At 39.0% G+C, this 19449-nt stretch overlaps 1 protein-coding gene across 1 annotated transcript in view; it reads right to left on the minus strand.

The window, feature by feature from the left end:
- Window positions 1-19449, minus strand: part of UBAC2 (UBA domain containing 2) — a 114635-nt gene that overhangs the window by 30946 nt on the left and 64240 nt on the right. The window contains exons 5-6 of the mRNA XM_014944196.1: window positions 10665-10788; window positions 8418-8465 (exon numbers count right to left, since the gene is read on the minus strand). Of these exons, the coding sequence (XP_014799682.1) occupies window positions 8418-8465; window positions 10665-10788 (172 nt within the window). The remainder of the gene's footprint in view (window positions 1-8417; window positions 8466-10664; window positions 10789-19449) is intronic.

The raw sequence follows: 19449 nt of genomic DNA on the forward strand, positions 1-19449 counted from the left end.
AAACAAAGAAGGAAGAGTCTACAACACCGATATCACAGAAAAGGCCTGAAAAACACCTTTCCTGGATGAAATACAGACCTAGCTACATGGTTAGCGGAAACCCTGGCACGTGAGCTGTATGATGACAACATTATACTGATGAGTAGAGGGAACCGCATGTCCCAGCGGGCACATCTCATCTGCTGGCACCAACCTGAGCTTACTGCTTGGAGCAGGTATGCTGTAGCTGCAACTGAGTGAGCCTTGACATGCCCCTCCAATTTCAATGCCACAAGAGCATAGCAATGAGAAACATAAACTGAGAATGCGAGAGATTTTCAAGGGGTGGAAAAAAAGGGAGAGAAGATGGGTTGATCTGTATGCATCCAATGAAACATTCAAATGCATACCATTTTCTAAAGAAAAAAAAAATAGTGGAGAAACTGTTTCTTGCGTTAATAAAACTGAGTTAACACGCATTACATGGAAGCACTTCCATAAACAACTACTGAAAGAATTTCTAGCTTAAGGTCAAATGGAAATTGTACAACTTTCATGATACATCTGCATCTCTAATATGAAGTTTCCTAATTTTATGACATAAAAACCCCCTATAATAAGAAACAGATCTGGACTGTATGTACCAAGTATTGTATATTCTTGGCAAGACAAATCACAAGAAACTAAATCAGTCTGATAAATCATAAGAAGAATAACATTACAGATTACTGCTTACATCAGGTTTGTGAATTTGTTTACAGTCTACTTCTTAAACTTTCTCTTTTCGTAAATAAACACGATGTATTTAAACAGCACCTTTTACACAACACACCAGCAACTGGAATGACCAGGCCGATACTGACATACCGAAAGAACAATAACCAAGAGGCACTCCGTTCTCATCTGGAGAGTAAAAAAGCTGCCTTTAAGAGTGTATTCCTATGCTGATTCAAAATTAGAGATCTAAGAAGCTCTACTTTACAGCAAAGACAGACACAGCTGACCTTTTGTACTCCGGTAACAAAACACATGCTGCAATCTCAGTAACTGAGAACAATCCAGCGTCAAACTATAAATTGTCTAAAATTCCCTATCACCAGGCACATTATGTCAATGTCTACCTGCATACATAGACCACCCTCCCACACACAAACACATACGCACACACAAACACATTTCTGTAATGATTGCATCACTCAAAACCACTGAAAACAAGAACTCGAGGTGGTAGAACTCCCGGTTGCTTTTACACCCTGCCTGGAATTCACAGGGAAGTCTAACAGCACTAACAAGGATGAAGACGCATCAGCAAGAAATCAGTCTCCAGTGCCACATCTTAGACCTACAAAGTCAGACCCCATTTAAGTGTAAGAGTGTTGATTACACGTTAAACTATAAATCGTGAGAATTTAAATAAATCTAAACTCAGAACACGGTGAAGAGAAAGTGGAAACAGGCAACAATTCAGAAACTGTGCCGGCACCATCCATTTTAATTTTCCACATAAGCAGAAGTGCAACAAAAGCTAAATTGCAGAACAGAATATATACAGTCATATGAGTGTCTAAATGATCTTCAGAGCTAAAAATACACTGATGTGTCTAACAGGCAAAGAACTAGTGACTAAATATCACACCTATCTGACTTGCTGTTCATGTATTTACTCAGCCTTTTTGTACGAATACATGAAAAATTGATTCAACAAAGATGGAGTATGTTAGAAAATGTCAAAAGCAGTAAGAATTACAAAAATATGCATAGGTTGTCAGAATGATTTAATATCGATTTGACAACCTACATATTTCTGTAATTGAACATATACATATGTTATCAAGTGTCTACACTTGTAATGCTTATAGTGTTTCATATCCCTCTTCAGATGATTTAATATAATGTGAAACTTTACTCCTTTACCAACTTTTCTCTAAAGATGCCAAATTATCATTTACAACAGAGGCTTCTTATTCACAGAAGTGTGACAGATGTTCTGTGCAAAAAATGGCTGAAATTCATAACATGAACTTATTTCCTAATTGTAGCACTTATTATGAAACAGCAGAGTGCAGCTCTCTGCTTGCTGCAGAAAACAATGAGACTGAAAACACATCATCATTGATGATGACTTAATTAATGCTGACTGCAGCAATATGAAAACTTCATTTTTTAAGCCAGAGAAAGCTCAATTTATTCCTATGGACTTGAACCTATGTAAAACGTACTGCCAAAAAAAAAAGTAATTTATGAAAAGAATCCTAGGAAAGTTGCATTATACAGCTGAATAAAACTGTACATTAAAAGAGAACTGAAAAAGAACTGCATAATATATTATGAAAAAAATAATATTTAAGCCGTTCTTTATAAGTCTGTCTAACCAAGTATACACGCAGTTCCTGCCACCAGGAAAGAGAGATTAAAATGCCTTTCCTTTTCTTTCCTTTCCTTTCCTTCCCTCTCTAATGAACACCTGTTTAAAAGGAAGGGCTATTAAAAGAGCCAGAAGAGTAACAGGAAGGGTAGTACGTTTGGAGGAAGTCACAAATCCTTAGGTGGGCACAGAGGCTTGGGCTGATCCCTCCACCAGAGAGAAACTCTGGTTTGTGAGTTGTCCTGTTTGCCTGGATATTCACGATCAGACCAAACTGCTGAGCAGGCTTCACTCTTTACTGCTCCGTCACTCCGGTTAGTTATCCTGTGAGCTCACACAGTATTTTGGAACAGCCAATGCAAATGGTAAGAGACCAAACTCCTGAGTTACAGCAGCAATACGTGAAGTGTCAACAGGCATTTCACTCTGAGCTCACCGCAATTTCAAATTAGTAGGTCCCAAACAGCAAGGGCACAATTTAAGTTCTTCTTAAGATTGCATCACCTTAACAGTCAGCTGATTTGGAAGAGGTGGCACTTTCACTGTTGCAAAAGCAGACAGTATTTCGGGCCAAGAAATGAAGAGTCTGAGCTCCTAACTTCTAAGTCTGCAAAATTTAAAAAGAAGCTTATCGGTATCTAACAATCTGGAAGATTTATTACAATCTATTTTAGCACTAAGTGCCTTAGTACTAAGAACAGAGTCGGAAAGGAAAAAGACAGACCACACTGGCTTTATCTGACTGGTATGAAGAGAGAGATTTTGCACTCTTACTGCTGTTACCATAGTGAGAAATGGCTATTTAGATGTCCTAGGAGAACAGCAAAACATTAAAAATCCTCACAGCAAAGTTGTTAAAAGCTGCTTCCTGGAACAAAACCTCGAGGCTTACTGAAAACTGGAAAAAAATAAATAGGGTAAATATTTCTACCATTTCCTCAATAGTCTCATTTACAGTTGTGGGTCTAAAGCTATATCCATGGCAGTGAAATTAATTTTAGGAGGTCAGACAGCAGCGGCAACCTGCAAACATTAACCAGGACTTCTGTTGTCTGCCCATTTATTACTAACCAGTCATGGCCAAGCCAAAGATGAAAACTTTCTACTTACCATTACAAATAAAAACATTACTCAGTAATTTCTGTTCAAGTCCAAATATACTGGACTGATTGTACATATAAGACAGTGCTTTAAGCAACACACAATTTTTAAAACAGTAGGACTTACCAATCCACTTAAGGCTAAAATCCAGATGTAGGAACCAGAGGTTAAGAGCTAGAAGACAAAAGCAGTGATTTAAAATTTTAATTTTACATAACTGTTGTTGTCTGAGCTACTACGTTGCAGTATTACGTAGGCTATGTACTTATCATGACAATGAGAGAAGTCAGACACCTATTTCTGAGAAAAGTCAGTTCAACATTAAAAAAAGACGTATTCCAGAAGTAGCAGAAGTGGAAAAAACACAGGGATCCAACAATTGTTCTCCTTCTACAGAACAATACATTTTATTTTCATATAGCATACTAAGTATAACAGGATGTCAGTTATAGGCTGCAGAGAAAAACAAGTCTGAAAAGACAGACTGAAGCAAAGGAAATGACTCAGCAGCAAGAGGAGAAGAGTTCCAAGTGGGGCAGGCAGTGCAAGTGAAGCTCTCAAATGTGCAGCCATGGAGAGACTCAACGTGAGCACCAAAATTAAAGAAATAAAGTTCTCACCCCGTGGCATATTTGTCAACATGAAATCACACAAACAGGCTGGAGTGAATTTAAAAAATAAACATCCTGATAAGCCAACAAGGCAGCCCATTGTTTCTAGTAAAGTATGTGATTCATCACCTGGAGAAGGTTATTACCAACGGGAAAAACGGGCTGAAAATCAGACTGATACTGGTTACTAAAATAGTTCTGCACCCTGCTGACTGAATCATGAGAACACCTTCCCTCTCCACTTCTGCCTATGGAAAGAGTGACTTGAGATAAGGGCAGAGTTTACAAATGAGAAGGTAAATGATTTTTCCCTCAGCCTCTGTGTGACGGCAGCAATCGTTCTGTCCGTGGCAGGGAAAGATCCAGCAAAGAGACAGCGATTAGTAACGGTGGTGATCTGCACTGGGGGTGGTGTGTGCATGAAAGGCAAAGGACACGACAGAAAAGAGCTCAGACTAGACCACGGTTTCCCCAAAGACCAGAATAATAGTGGTATCGATGGGTTTGGAAGAGAAGAAACAAGATTTCTGTAAGATCAAGAAAATAAGGTGCTGGAGCAGAAACCAGGAGAGTCCAAAGGCTGAACAGCAAAATGGTTGAATGAAATATTCGTGCGGAGTATGAGTCAATATTCTGAAACTGACCATTCATTCTAAAATACTTTCTACCACACTTCATATACCTAAGATCCAGAAAATAAGGTGCTGGAGCAGAAACCAGAAGAGTCCAAAGGCTGAACAGCAAAATGGTTGAATGAAATATTCGTGCGGAGTATGAGTCAATATTCTGAAACTGACCATTCATTCTAAAATACTTTCTACCACACTTCACATAACTATGGTGCTTTCCATTGCTAGTGCTAGAGCTATTTTTGAGTCCCTGGAATATATAATAATGAGTATAATGTCTCACCATTTTGCAGATCTCATGTTTCATAACTCAGGTTGTGACATGACTGTCCATTCACTTCTAGGCTGCTGGGGTTTTTTGCTGTTTTTGTGAATAACTACAGCCTTTCTGTACCAAGTACCTATATTTTTCCACTCATATTTAACATAATACTACATGATATTGCTGTGCTCCACATTACACTATTTTAAACTACACGTAGCATGGTAATGCTTGATATACAAATAGTATTAATTTACATAAAAGTGGAATTCAGCCAAAACCTTGATCTGAGAGTCTTACCATAGACTTTTTGTGAGCTCAAACAGACAAGGGGAAAATAAACAAAAGCAAGAATATAAGCAAATTAGAAAGTTGAAACTTGGTGCTAAGGCATATGTATCTTTCATCTACTTTCATCCAGTTCATTTCATTTACCCCCAAAAAATATAATTACAGAATTGTCTATTATATTTTCCTGTGCAAGACAATCAAGGCAGCAGACAATGGAAGAAGAGATCACTTGCCCACCACTCCAGCACATAGGAATGCATACTAGCAATGTTTTCCAATATTTCAGCTGATGGGACTCTCACTAGCTAAACATATGTGGAATCATAGGTGTGGAAGCACCAAAATTCATAGACAAATATACAGAAATACTATTATATTAGTAATTCCTTAAAATATGAACAAGCAAGTACATACCATACCTGTAAACCCAGTATATAGACCAGCGTCTTGTTTGTGATAGAAAAGTGGCCTAATACTTGTGTCACCTGCACTCTTGGAATGGAGGAATAAAATGGTACAAACAGAGCAAACACAGGACCCAAACTGCAAAAAAGAAAGATAGAGATGGTTAATGAGAATGACAGTAGCAACACTACTGTAAAACAATCAAAAGTAATTAATCCTAAGTACATAACACAATCCTAAGTACATAACAAAATGTAATACCACTTTGCAAGCAAAAGTCTTTTTTGGGAAGCAATGATTAGGTAGCTTGTGGCATTCAGGATAACAGATTCATCACCAATGAACCACTAGTCTTAGGTAAATATCTTTGCACAGAAGAAACAGGTGACAAATAGTATCTTATTTCCAAATGTTCAGGACCAGAGGCAGCAGAGAAGACAACATATTTAGTCTAATAGCAGACTGTTTTTATGAAATACAGTGCACAAAAACAGCAGTAGTGTCCCACATGAGAACAAAACTGCATTGATCCAAGCAGACAAAGGACAAGGATTATATATATCCCAAAATGTCATAGAAACCGCTTCACTTATGAAGTTAAGCTTCATATTCACCACGTTTAGGTGTTAGAGGATTGCTGATAGACCGCAGCATCTAAGAGGGGATACTAACCATTTGATTTAATTTCCCTTTGCCAGTGACTTCCATGGCCCTACAAATAACTAACTTTCTTCAGGGTCTTCACCTTAATCACAGCACAAGTCAGAGCTAAAAATACACTGATGTGTCTAACAGGCAAAGAACTAGTGACTAAATATCACACCTATCTGACTTGCTGTTCATGTATTTACTCAGCCTTTTTGTACGAATACATGAAAAATTGATTCAACAAAGATGGAGTATGTTAGAAAATGTCAAAAGCAGTAAGAATTACAAAAATATGCATAGGTTGTCAGAATGATTTAATATCGATTTGACAACCTACATATTTCTGTAATTGAACATATACATATGTTATCAAGTGTCTACACTTGTAATGCTTATAGTGTTTCATATCCCTCTTCAGATGATTTAATATAATGTGAAACTTTACTCCTTTACCAACTTTTCTCTAAAGATGCCAAATTATCATTTACAACAGAGGCTTCTTATTCACAGAAGTGTGACAGATGTTCTGTGCAAAAAATGGCTGAAATTCATAACATGAACTTATTTCCTAATTGTAGCACTTATTATGAAACAGCAGAGTGCAGCTCTCTGCTTGCTGCAGAAAACAATGAGACTGAAAACACATCATCATTGATGATGACTTAATTAATGCTGACTGCAGCAATATGAAAACTTCATTTTTTAAGCCAGAGAAAGCTCAATTTATTCCTATGGACTTGAACCTATGTAAAACGTACTGCCAAAAAAAAAAGTAATTTATGAAAAGAATCCTAGGAAAGTTGCATTATACAGCTGAATAAAACTGTACATTAAAAGAGAACTGAAAAAGAACTGCATAATATATTATGAAAAAAATAATATTTAAGCCGTACTTTATAAGTCTGTCTAACCAAGTATACACGCAGTTCCTGCCACCAGGAAAGAGAGATTAAAATGCCTTTCCTTTTCTTTCCTTTCCTTCCCTCTCTAATGAACACCTGTTTAAAAGGAAGGGCTATTAAAAGAGCCAGAAGAGTAACAGGAAGGGTAGTACGTTTGGAGGAAGTCACAAATCCTTAGGTGGGCACAGAGGCTTGGGCTGATCCCTCCACCAGAGAGAAACTCTGGTTTGTGAGTTGTCCTGTTTGCCTGGATATTCACGATCAGACCAAACTGCTGAGCAGGCTTCACTCTTTACTGCTCCGTCACTCCGGTTAGTTATCCTGTGAGCTCACACAGTATTTTGGAGCAGCCAATGCAAATGGTAAGAGACCAGACTCCTGAGTTACAGCAGCAATACGTGAAGTGTCAACAGGCATTTCACTCTGAGCTCACCGCAATTTCAAATTAGTAGGTCCCAAACAGCAAGGGCACAATTTAAGTTCTTCTTAAGATTGCATCACCTTAACAGTCAGCTGATTTGGAAGAGGTGGCACTTTCACTGTTGCAAAAGCAGACAGTATTTCGGGCCAAGAAATGAAGAGTCTGAGCTCCTAACTTCTAAGTCTGCAAAATTTAAAAAGAAGCTTATCGGTATCTAACAATCTGGAAGATTTATTACAATCTATTTTAGCACTAAGTGCCTTAGTACTAAGAACAGAGTCGGAAAGGAAAAAGACAGACCACACTGGCTTTATCTGACTGGTATGAAGAGAGAGATTTTGCACTCTTACTGCTGTTACCATAGTGAGAAATGGCTATTTAGATGTCCTAGGAGAACAGCAAAACATTAAAAATCCTCACAGCAAAGTTGTTAAAAGCTGCTTCCTGGAACAAAACCTCGAGGCTTACTGAAAACTGGAAAAAAATAAATAGGGTAAATATTTCTACCATTTCCTCAATAGTCTCATTTACAGTTGTGGGTCTAAAGCTATATCCATGGCAGTGAAATTAATTTTAGGAGGTCAGACAGCAGCGGCAACCTGCAAACATTAACCAGGACTTCTGTTGTCTGCCCATTTATTACTAACCAGTCATGGCCAAGCCAAAGATGAAAACTTTCTACTTACCATTACAAATAAAAACATTACTCAGTAATTTCTGTTCAAGTCCAAATATACTGGACTGATTGTACATATAAGACAGTGCTTTAAGCAACACACAATTTTTAAAACAGTAGGACTTACCAATCCACTTAAGGCTAAAATCCAGATGTAGGAACCAGAGGTTAAGAGCTAGAAGACAAAAGCAGTGATTTAAAATTTTAATTTTACATAACTGTTGTTGTCTGAGCTACTACGTTGCAGTATTACGTAGGCTATGTACTTATCATGACAATGAGAGAAGTCAGACACCTATTTCTGAGAAAAGTCAGTTCAACATTAAAAAAAGACGTATTCCAGAAGTAGCAGAAGTGGAAAAAACACAGGGATCCAACAATTGTTCTCCTTCTACAGAACAATACATTTTATTTTCATATAGCATACTAAGTATAACAGGATGTCAGTTATAGGCTGCAGAGAAAAACAAGTCTGAAAAGACAGACTGAAGCAAAGGAAATGACTCAGCAGCAAGAGGAGAAGAGTTCCAAGTGGGGCAGGCAGTGCAAGTGAAGCTCTCAAATGTGCAGCCATGGAGAGACTCAACGTGAGCACCAAAATTAAAGAAATAAAGTTCTCACCCCGTGGCATATTTGTCAACATGAAATCACACAAACAGGCTGGAGTGAATTTAAAAAATAAACATCCTGATAAGCCAACAAGGCAGCCCATTGTTTCTAGTAAAGTATGTGATTCATCACCTGGAGAAGGTTATTACCAACGGGAAAAACGGGCTGAAAATCAGACTGATACTGGTTACTAAAATAGTTCTGCACCCTGCCGACTGAATCATGAGAACACCTTCCCTCTCCACTTCTGCCTATGGAAAGAGTGACTTGAGATAAGGGCAGAGTTTACAAATGAGAAGGTAAATGATTTTTCCCTCAGCCTCTGTGTGACGGCAGCAATCGTTCTGTCCGTGGCAGGGAAAGATCCAGCAAAGAGACAGCGATTAGTAACGGTGGTGATCTGCACTGGGGGTGGTGTGTGCATGAAAGGCAAAGGACACGACAGAAAAGAGCTCAGACTAGACCACGGTTTCCCCAAAGACCAGAATAATAGTGGTATCGATGGGTTTGGAAGAGAAGAAACAAGATTTCTGTAAGATCAAGAAAATAAGGTGCTGGAGCAGAAACCAGAAGAGTCCAAAGGCTGAACAGCAAAATGGTTGAATGAAATATTCGTGCGGAGTATGAGTCAATATTCTGAAACTGACCATTCATTCTAAAATACTTTCTACCACACTTCACATAACTATGGTGCTTTCCATTGCTAGTGCTAGAGCTATTTTTGAGTCCCTGGAATATATAATAATGAGTATAATGTCTCACCATTTTGCAGATCTCATGTTTCATAACTCAGGTTGTGACATGACTGTCCATTCACTTCTAGGCTGCTGGGGTTTTTTGCTGTTTTTGTGAATAACTACAGCCTTTCTGTACCAAGTACCTATATTTTTCCACTCATATTTAACATAATACATGCTATTGCTGTGCTCCACGTTACACTATTTTAAACTACACATAGCATGGTAATGCTTGATATACAAATAGTATTAATTTACATAAAAGTGGAATTCAGCCAAAACCTTGATCTGAGAGTCTTACCATAGAAAATGCTATTGCTGTGCTCCACGTTACACTATTTTAAACTACACATAGCATGGTAATGCTTGATATACAAATAGTATTAATTTACATAAAAGTGGAATTCAGCCAAAACCTTGATCTGAGAGTCTTACCATAGACTTTTTGTGAGCTCAAACAGACAAGGGGAAAATAAACAAAAGCAAGAATATAAGCAAATTAGAAAGTTGAAACTTGGTGCTAAGGCATATGTATCTTTCATCTACTTTCATCCAGTTCATTTCATTTACCCCCAAAAAATATAATTACAGAATTGTCTATTATAAAAATACTGTGTTCTATAGCTTTTTGTGAGTTCGAACAGACAAGGGGAAAATAAACAAAAGCAGGAATATAAGCAAATTAGAAAGTTGAAAGATACATATGTCTTAGCACCAAGTTTCATCTACTTTCATCCAGTTCATTTCGTTTACCCCAAAAAAATATAATTACAGAATTGTCTATTATATTTTCCTGTGCAAGACAATCAAGGCAGCAGACAATGGAAGAAGAGATCACTTGCCCACCACTCCAGCACATAGGAATGCATACTAGCAATGTTTTCCAATATTTCAGCTGATGGGACTCTCACTAGCTAAACATATGTGGAATCATAGGTGTGGAAGCACCAAAATTCATAGACAAATATACAGAAATACTATTATATTAGTAATTCCTTAAAATATGAACAAGCAAGTACATACCATACCTGTAAACCCAGTATATAGACCAGCGTCTTGTTTGTGATAGAAAAGTGGCCTAATACTTGTGTCACCTGCACTCTTGGAATGGAGGAATAAAATGGTACAAACAGAGCAAACACAGGACCCAAACTGCAAAAAAGAAAGATAGAGATGGTTAATGAGAATGACAGTAGCAACACTACTGTAAAACAATCAAAAGTAATTAATCCTAAGTACATAACACAATCCTAAGTACATAACAAAATGTAATACCACTTTGCAAGCAAAAGTCTTTTTTGGGAAGCAATGATTAGGTAGCTTGTGGCATTCAGGATAACAGATTCATCACCAATGAACCACTAGTCTTAGGTAAATATCTTTGCACAGAAGAAACAGGTGACAAATAGTATCTTATTTCCAAATGTTCAGGACCAGAGGCAGCAGAGAAGACAACATATTTAGTCTAATAGCAGACTGTTTTTATGAAATACAGTGCACAAAAACAGCAGTAGTGTCCCACATGAGAACAAAACTGCATTGATCCAAGCAGACAAAGGACAAGGATTATATATATCCCAAAATGTCATAGAAACCGCTTCACTTATGAAGTTAAGCTTCATATTCACCACGTTTAGGTGTTAGAGGATTGCTGATAGACCGCAGCATCTAAGAGGGGATACTAACCATTTGATTTAATTTCCCTTTGCCAGTGACTTCCATGGCCCTACAAATAACTAACTTTCTTCAGGGTCTTCACCTTAATCACAGCACAAGATGTTTATTAAGTTTCTAAACCCTTGCTGGAAGTTTTGTAGAATCTGAAACTCAAGCACCATGTACAATGACCAGATACCCAGATTGAACTTGTGAATATAACCAATGGATTTCATATGCCCAGATACAAAACCTGTGTCCCTCACAATAAAACATCCAGAAAACTAAACCACATATTAAAAACAACAGGAGAGGCCGCAGCAGAACCAATGCCAAAGGCATGGATATGGGAGATGCTGGAAGAAAAACACTTCCTAGGATGGAGAAGGGGAAGTAAAAAAGGTCACTTCAGGTAGACGTGACCTGCTCCACTGGTAGAGCTGTGGTGGTGGTGACCTCCAGGCAGCAAGCTGCAGGCACGAGGAGGCTGTCAGCAAAGTGCACGTCTGCCCCAGCTGAACCCTCACCCGTGGTTCCGGTGGCCTTGTCCCCACAGGTGTGGGATTCTCCACGGGGTAATTTTTCACTGCTCACCAGCTTATCAAAACTTGCAAGAGTTGCAGTTTCCACAGGTCTTTACATGAAAGGGATCTCACTGCCCTGCCCGTGGCAGGGGGGTTTGGAACAAGATGATCTTGAAGGTCCCTTTCAACTCAAACCGTTCAGTGATTCTACGATTACACTCAGCAGGAATTCTGCAAACAGCACAAACCAAGACCTAAAAAACTTGAAGCGTTCACTCAAAAATACATTTCCCTTCAGGAGGAGCTACTGATAGGAGTAATACTATGTGAAATGATGGTCTGAATATTAAAACTTATATTTCCTGAATAACTGCCAAGTGCAACACCCACAGCTATAAAAAAACCCTTTGAATACTAATTTTACTCATTTAATGGGCTGTGGCTTAAGAGGATTTAGTTGACATTTTGTTTGTTACATTTGAAATTCAGCTTGCTGAAAAGCTTCCTCTTTAAGGACTAAAATACAATTTAATTATAGAAACGTCTTTAGTATCAAACGCACAGTCAGATGCACTTGAACGTATAGAGAATGCTAACTCAGGAACTACTGAAAAATGTTTAGTTTTGCATATAATCCTTCTTACATAAAAAAACCCACCTGTATAACCCATTCTTAAAATAAATTAAATTATTTAAGTTGTAGAAGTTGATAGGAACAGCTACAAGAGTGCTACATAAAAAAATAATTCTTCATCAGAAGTGTTCCATTGTAGATAACATTCACCGATAAATCAAATTTTGGAAGTGAAGAGGCAAGAAAAACATCGAAAAAAAGATCTTTTCCCCTGTTAGACTAGTAAATTTAAATTATTTCTTTCTACTCTTACCACATGACCCGAGGGAGTATCAAAATTGTGGCATGCTTTTCAGGTTTTATTCCTCCTGTGATAAATAGTGACTCAGACACAGAGATTTCACATGCAAGAGTGCACTCAATCACAAGATGGGAAAGTACAAAAAGGAATTTCCCATGACTGCAAGTGCATTTTAAAAAGAGATTAGAGAATGTTAAAAGGTTCTTTAAATGTTAATATTCACCATTAATGTCAACAGAGACCATAGAAAACACCACCCCAGCCCAGGGTAGTGACCCGTGTAATTCCAAGTCCAGTGTCTTGACACTGCTTGGTACCTGACAATCTAGAGGAAACCTAGTGATGGACCTTTTCTTCTAAACCAGTAAGTTTGTAGGCATCGCAGAAGTACACCTCCAAAGACATTGGGGTTTGGATTTTTAGACAGAGTTTACATCTAATAGAAATAGGTATCACACAAAGATCCATGCAGGTATCTTTTTTTTTTAATGTCAAAACTAGTGCCCTTCAAAATATCTTGTAAAACTCACTCCTACAGGTGAAACCACTGTGTGAAGAGTGATTCCTATAAATTTAAAACCTTCACCGTCAACTTTCATTATATAATTCCATGCTTCTACTTGGAAAATTTCAATCAACCTTTTCTGTTGCCATCAGAATTTTCTATGCATTACCCATGTCCTTTTTTAGAGTATCTATATGGAGATGCTGTTCACCTATAGCAGGTCTTTCAGAGAAGCTACCTATGAAACGATACTAGAATATGACTGACGCATTAAGGGGCAGCCAAAACGTCACAAAGGAAAATGTGGACCTACTGCCTGGTGGAAAAAGTGGCAAAGGACATGAAAAAAACCAAAGTACTGTTTGCCTTTTTTACCTCAGTTTTTACCAGTTAGTTTTGCCCTCAGGCCTCCCAGGGCCCTGAGCCTCCTGCAGGACTGGAGATCACCTGCTGTAAAGGAAGACAGTTCGGAAGCTCTTGAGCCCAACTGGCCATACCGGAGCCAACGGGACCAGATGGGATGCAGCTGGTGTTACTATCACTGAAACATTGTGGTGATAAGGGCAGGTTCCTGATGACGGGAAAAATGCAAATGTCACACCCATCTTCAAAGAGGGCAAGAACAGGATTCTGGTAGCTACAAGCCTCACCTCTATCCCTGGGAAAGTTATAAAATGAATCTCCTAGAAGCCATTTCCAGCCACACAATGGACAAGGTGATTGCTAGTAGCCCCTACAGATTTACCAAGGGTGACTCTGCCACTGCGGGCAAGGAAGGGCAAGGCAGCAAATGTTGTATGCTCTGACTTTAGGATGCCCTTTGACTCAATGACAAGAGAGAAGTTGTTCAATCTCCCCTTGTGTCCTTGGAGAAAATACGAGGAGATTCGGACTGGCTAGATCAGCAGACTGGAGGGAAGCTGCCTGCACTGCCAGGGCTCACAGGGTTCTGGCCAGCAATAATACAGAAGTCCAAGCAGCAGCCAGTTACTGGTAGCTTCCCTCAGGGGTCCACACTGGGGCCAACACTACTTCTTGTCTTTATTAACAACCTGGATGACAGGGCAAAGTGCACCCTCAGCAAGTTGGTGAATGACATCAAATTGGAGGGAGCGGTCAATACTTTGGAGACCTGGGATGCACTCAGCTATTCCTTGATGGGCTGGAGAAACGGGCTGACAGGAACCTTACAGAGTTCAAGAAAAGCAACTGTGGAGTCTTCCATGTGGGTCAGAATAACCCTGTGCAATGCTATAAAACAGATTTGCAGGCAAGGAGCTAGAGAACCCTCTGAATGTTAATCAGCAGTTCACCCTCCCAGGAAATGCCAATCACATACAGGGCTGCATTATCAAGAGTGTAATCACCAGGTCAAGAGAAGTGATCACTCAGCACTTTTGAGCCTGAACCTGAATCATTGTGTCCATTTCTGGGCTCCTGGCTTCAAGAAAGGCATTGATATATTGGAGCAAGTCCAGTCTGGGGTAATGATGGTCCAGTACTGTACCAGGTTGCCCAGAGCCAGAATCTTCATTGTCAGAGACACAACCTGGACACACAGCTCTAAGTAAGCTGCTCTTGCTGGACATGCTTTGAACCAAGGCTGAACTAGATGACTGCCAAAGGTCCTGTCAAACCTAAGCTACTCTATTATTTTGTGGTCAATCAAAGCCCTGTTCCCAAAGTTCATAATCACTAGAGGGATTTCTGCTGCTGCATTTCACTAGATAAGTACAAACATCCAACCATATACCGTAAATAAAAGGACTCATTCTTAACTCTTTTAAATATGTTAATTAATTGTTTGGTAATGTACAGTCAGATTCAACATCTACAAGTGGAAAAATACTTCTATTGGAGGACTACTACAATTCCCTCTTTTCCTCTTATTTTTGCTTTTCCCCTCATCCCTTTTATTCCCCTGTCCTGGCCCCTTCTTCATTATACTATGACAATATCAGGAACATCCCTTCAAGTGCTGTGATTAACTTCTATTAGAAACTTGAGATGTCTATGTGCAAAGAAGGGCCACAGACACAAACGCATGCAGACTCTAAACAGAGTTCATGCCCACTTCATGTTTAGGAAGTTAATTTCAGCCACGTTGGTTAGAAAATAAAATTTTCAAACAAAACAGAAAACTCTAAAACCCGAAAGATTAAAATAAAGAGTTTGAACACTTCATATGGACAGCATGCCTATTCCAAAGGGGTACTGTATAGCAGGCTCTTTAACAGTTATATCCTCATTTTGGACAGCATGTTAAATTTCCACATTTGCAGTGAAAAAGAAACACAGCAGGCAAGAGGGAAACATTTTACATTGTATGAAGTGATGAGATTGGTTTTGCACAGAGAAAAAAAAACTTGAAGAAACAATAAGCTTGAAAAAAACAAACCAGAGGTGTAGAAGCTACTGGTAGAGAAGAAAGAATCAGGGGCAAGCACTTCTCATAAGAGGAACCTGCTAGTTAAAGTTTAAAGGGCAAATATTATATGCAGATTAAAATAAAACATTTTAACATTAGTAAATATATGCACAAAATAGAGAAAAAACTGTTTCAAAATGTATTAACAAACGGGTAGAAAGCTAAATGTTACTTCTGCAAAAACATCTGCTGTTGTCAATGGAAGTTCTGTGGGATTAATCTTGCAGAAATAACATTCTTACTTTATTCAGAATGACTCACAACACTTACTAACTGCAGTGCTGTATTTTTCTTCATTTAAGTTCTTCAGAAAAACATTAACCTGACAAATTCACAACCGCTTTTTTTTTTTTTTTTTAGGGACTAAAAATATCAGCTATAAAAGCAGCAGCAGATAATACAGAGCATGTAAACAGTGTGCCTGTAATTCAAAGTTACAAAGCTACTTCAGTGCTCTGCGTTCCTACAGGCTGTCCAGACACTGCCGTATTACACTTAAGGTGCCAGCCTTTATTCTGAAAGTGTTAAACATTCTCAATAACATCCCTTAAAATTAGGTAACTCCCTGGAATATGACCAGCCTGGAGAGCTGGGATCCTCAGGTCAAAGGAACCATCTATTGCCCCCAACAGTTTGCCACTCAATACCAGCAAAAGCCTGGGGTTATTAACCCAACACTCATGTATCTAAGAGTCAATATTTCACAGGAATGCAGGAAATAAGCCAGAAAAAAGCCCCAAGACAAAACTTGTAGTTGTGCATCTTGAGGGGAAAAGAAAGGTTCTTCCTGTCCATGGATATCTCAGTAAATCACTGCAACTTTGATTTCATTAAAATATGAGAGCGACCAACCAACCAAACATAATCCCCTCATGCAGACAGAAGTCAGACACCTAAAACTTCTAAAAAAAGCTTGAGTTTTTAATGCTAAGACCATCCAACAATTTATTCCATAAACTGCTTCAAGCTCCTTTCCCTTCCCATTGACGAGCTACTCCAGAACTTTCCTTTTCTGCTGGCTAGAATCTTTCTTCCAATTTCAGTTTGAATTTAGTCATCGTTAATAAGATGCTAGCATATATAATCATTATTCTTTAGCTTTTTCCAAAAAGATCAGTTAATCCTATCTCCCCCAAACCTTTGTTGTGCAAAGCTGACTTACAGTACACGACCATTGCAGTTTTACCAGCCTGCTGCAAAACATAAAATTTCTTCAGTTAGGCATTCACAATACAAGTGCCCTCAGACTAGGAATCACTGCAGACTATCAAAGAACTATTCAGCTTATAGCACTATGAAAATAGATACATTTTCTTTAAATTAAGACCCCTGTCCTTTATTTATTATATGATTAGCGTGCTGCCATTCATGTGAAGGCCAAGCATGGAGATACGGATGAAACCAAGGGAGCGGTACAGGAATGGCTGGCCAAACTCTTGTGCCACAATTGAGCAGAGTAACCCAGGGACAACTATTTATCCTTAACTGATAAGTTATTAACGCCAACTAGGTGTTACGGAGTTAGTTGCCCCTGCTTACCTACAGCCAGTTGCTGCTCTGCATCAGATGTCTGCAGTAAGTGATCGATGGTGACAGTTCACCAGGTGGCTTTGCTTTCCTGGCTGATCGTATTAACCAAACCAGAGTTGGAGCTCAGCAAGGGAGAGGAGCTTGCACCTTTCTAAAAGGCAGAGGCTCCCAGTGAACCCCAGGCTTGGCTAAATCTGGCACTGACACTGGAGGCAGGCAGAACACGTATGAAGGCACAAGGAAACCTTGAAGAGATTTAGATGGCAGAGTATTTTGTAGAGGAGGTACAGTTCAACAGCTGTACTGAAATTTTTAGGGTCCCAAATTCATCTAAATCTCAGTGTCTAATTTCTTTTTATCATCTAGATTAGCCTAACGTATTTTATTTGGCCTCTGCAGAGTTACCATGACTCACTGGTGATTCATCATTTACTGCTCCTCTATCTCAAGTCACGTGAGAAATCGTTTGTCCACAAAACCCAGACAGGATTCAGCTACAGGTTAGTTCCAGATACCTGACCCGTCTCCCAGAAAACAAAAGCAGTTAGTTTTGGAAGGAAAGGCAATTTTGCAGTTAAGAAACAGTCTGTCTGCATCCATTTTCTGGCTGATTCATGAACACCCTGTGGAAGTCAGGAGTCATTTTGTACCTTGGGGAGTAGCTCTCTAGATATGGAATTGTAAAGCTAAACCCAGTACTATTTGCCAACTGCTCAAGTGGAGTAGGGACTAAGTAAGCAGACAAAATAAATCATCACAGGCACCATAACGTATAGCGGTCAAAATATTAACTGCAGTGCTTTGATGTCACCACCTCCGAAAGTAACAAGTTGTTCTATTAATTTACATGTTACTCTCCCTGCATGCCAAAAGCAAAACAGTAAGCTTTTTGTGCACCAATTGTAAAACAAAACATATATCACACTTTTCGATACACGCCCTTCCTTGGTTTAAATGCTCAAATCCTAGGGCAGTCAAGGAGATATTGGAGAAACAGCAGCTGTTTAAGAAGAGAAAACAAATCGCTAGAAGGATAAATAGTATAATTTAGCTCAGGTAATTAACTTCACATCATGCTAGGCTGAATTAGTAGCTAAATACATCAGTGTTACTCAAAGGGTACAATCTAGTAATGTATCTTAACCAAAGGAAGGCAGTATTTTATCAGATCAGAGCAGGTAACGCATATTGGCATTATTTTACAGTGGTAGGACTATTTTGAAATAAGCATTTCCTTTCATATGAAGCTGTGGTACTACTGTCAACCCTTGAGCGAAGACTACCACATGCCTGTGTATCTCAAAATTTCCCATTTCTACTACATATTTTTTGCTGCTGGACAGGGAACCGCGTTGCGATATGACTTTGTGTGCGTATGAAGCAAGTTCCCTCTGCAATTTCCCTTTAAACAGTTTTTAATTCTCGTTACTTCACATAAAGAGATTCTGCCCTGTGACGAAGCCGAGTAACTAAAAAATAATTCAAAAACGAGAAAGGAAAAAAAAAAAACAGAGTAAGACCTGTAAGTTCTCTCAAAGACTTTCTGAATCTGGTGTTTAGAAGATCAAAGCCCCACAAAAACTGAGGGACTGGGCCCTTCAGCTCCCTGGCATCTAAGGGGAACCCAGCCATGTGTGTACTGGGAGTCCAGCACCACAAAAATCAGCCTATAGCACCAAGAAAATGCTCCAAGTTGGCACAAAAAGTAGCTCACAAGGCTCTGCTTCATTCTGCTATGGCAAAATCATTTCCCATAAGACAAGGTACATTTAGTAAAGTTTATCTTTGTCGTTAGATATGCATTTACTTTAGGCTCTCTGATGCGATGGACGCGTTAGCTGAGATTGTATCTCTGCACACCTCCACAACTGCAACCGCCTGCAAACGTCAGCTTATGCCGTGAACACAGCCCTAAGAGGCATTTTCAATGAGGCATTCCACCCTCTGCATGGGCTGAACCCACCAAAAATAGCATCATCGTGCCTACTTGCTAGTTCTTTAAAATCAGGCCACCAAATGAGGCCGCTGTAAAGATAAATAGCCCTTTGCAGTCATGAGTGATCATTATGAGCTTTTGGGGAAAATCCCAGGTAACTCTCAGCCACAGCCTCTAACAGCAAACGACAGGATTTTCCATCTATCTCTGATCTCCTCTTAACAAACACGCAATTTAACTCTTACATCAATGTTCTTTACCCAGAAACAAGTTTATTCCAGGTAACAATGAGTTACCTCACAAGTTGACATCCCATTCCTTTCCTAATCCCTAGGCCCCCATTCTTATCAATATCATTT

Source organism: Calidris pugnax, unplaced genomic scaffold, assembly GCF_001431845.1.
Source record: "Calidris pugnax isolate Ruff unplaced genomic scaffold, ASM143184v1 scaffold69, whole genome shotgun sequence".
NCBI classification, from domain to species: Eukaryota; Metazoa; Chordata; class Aves; order Charadriiformes; family Scolopacidae; genus Calidris; species Calidris pugnax.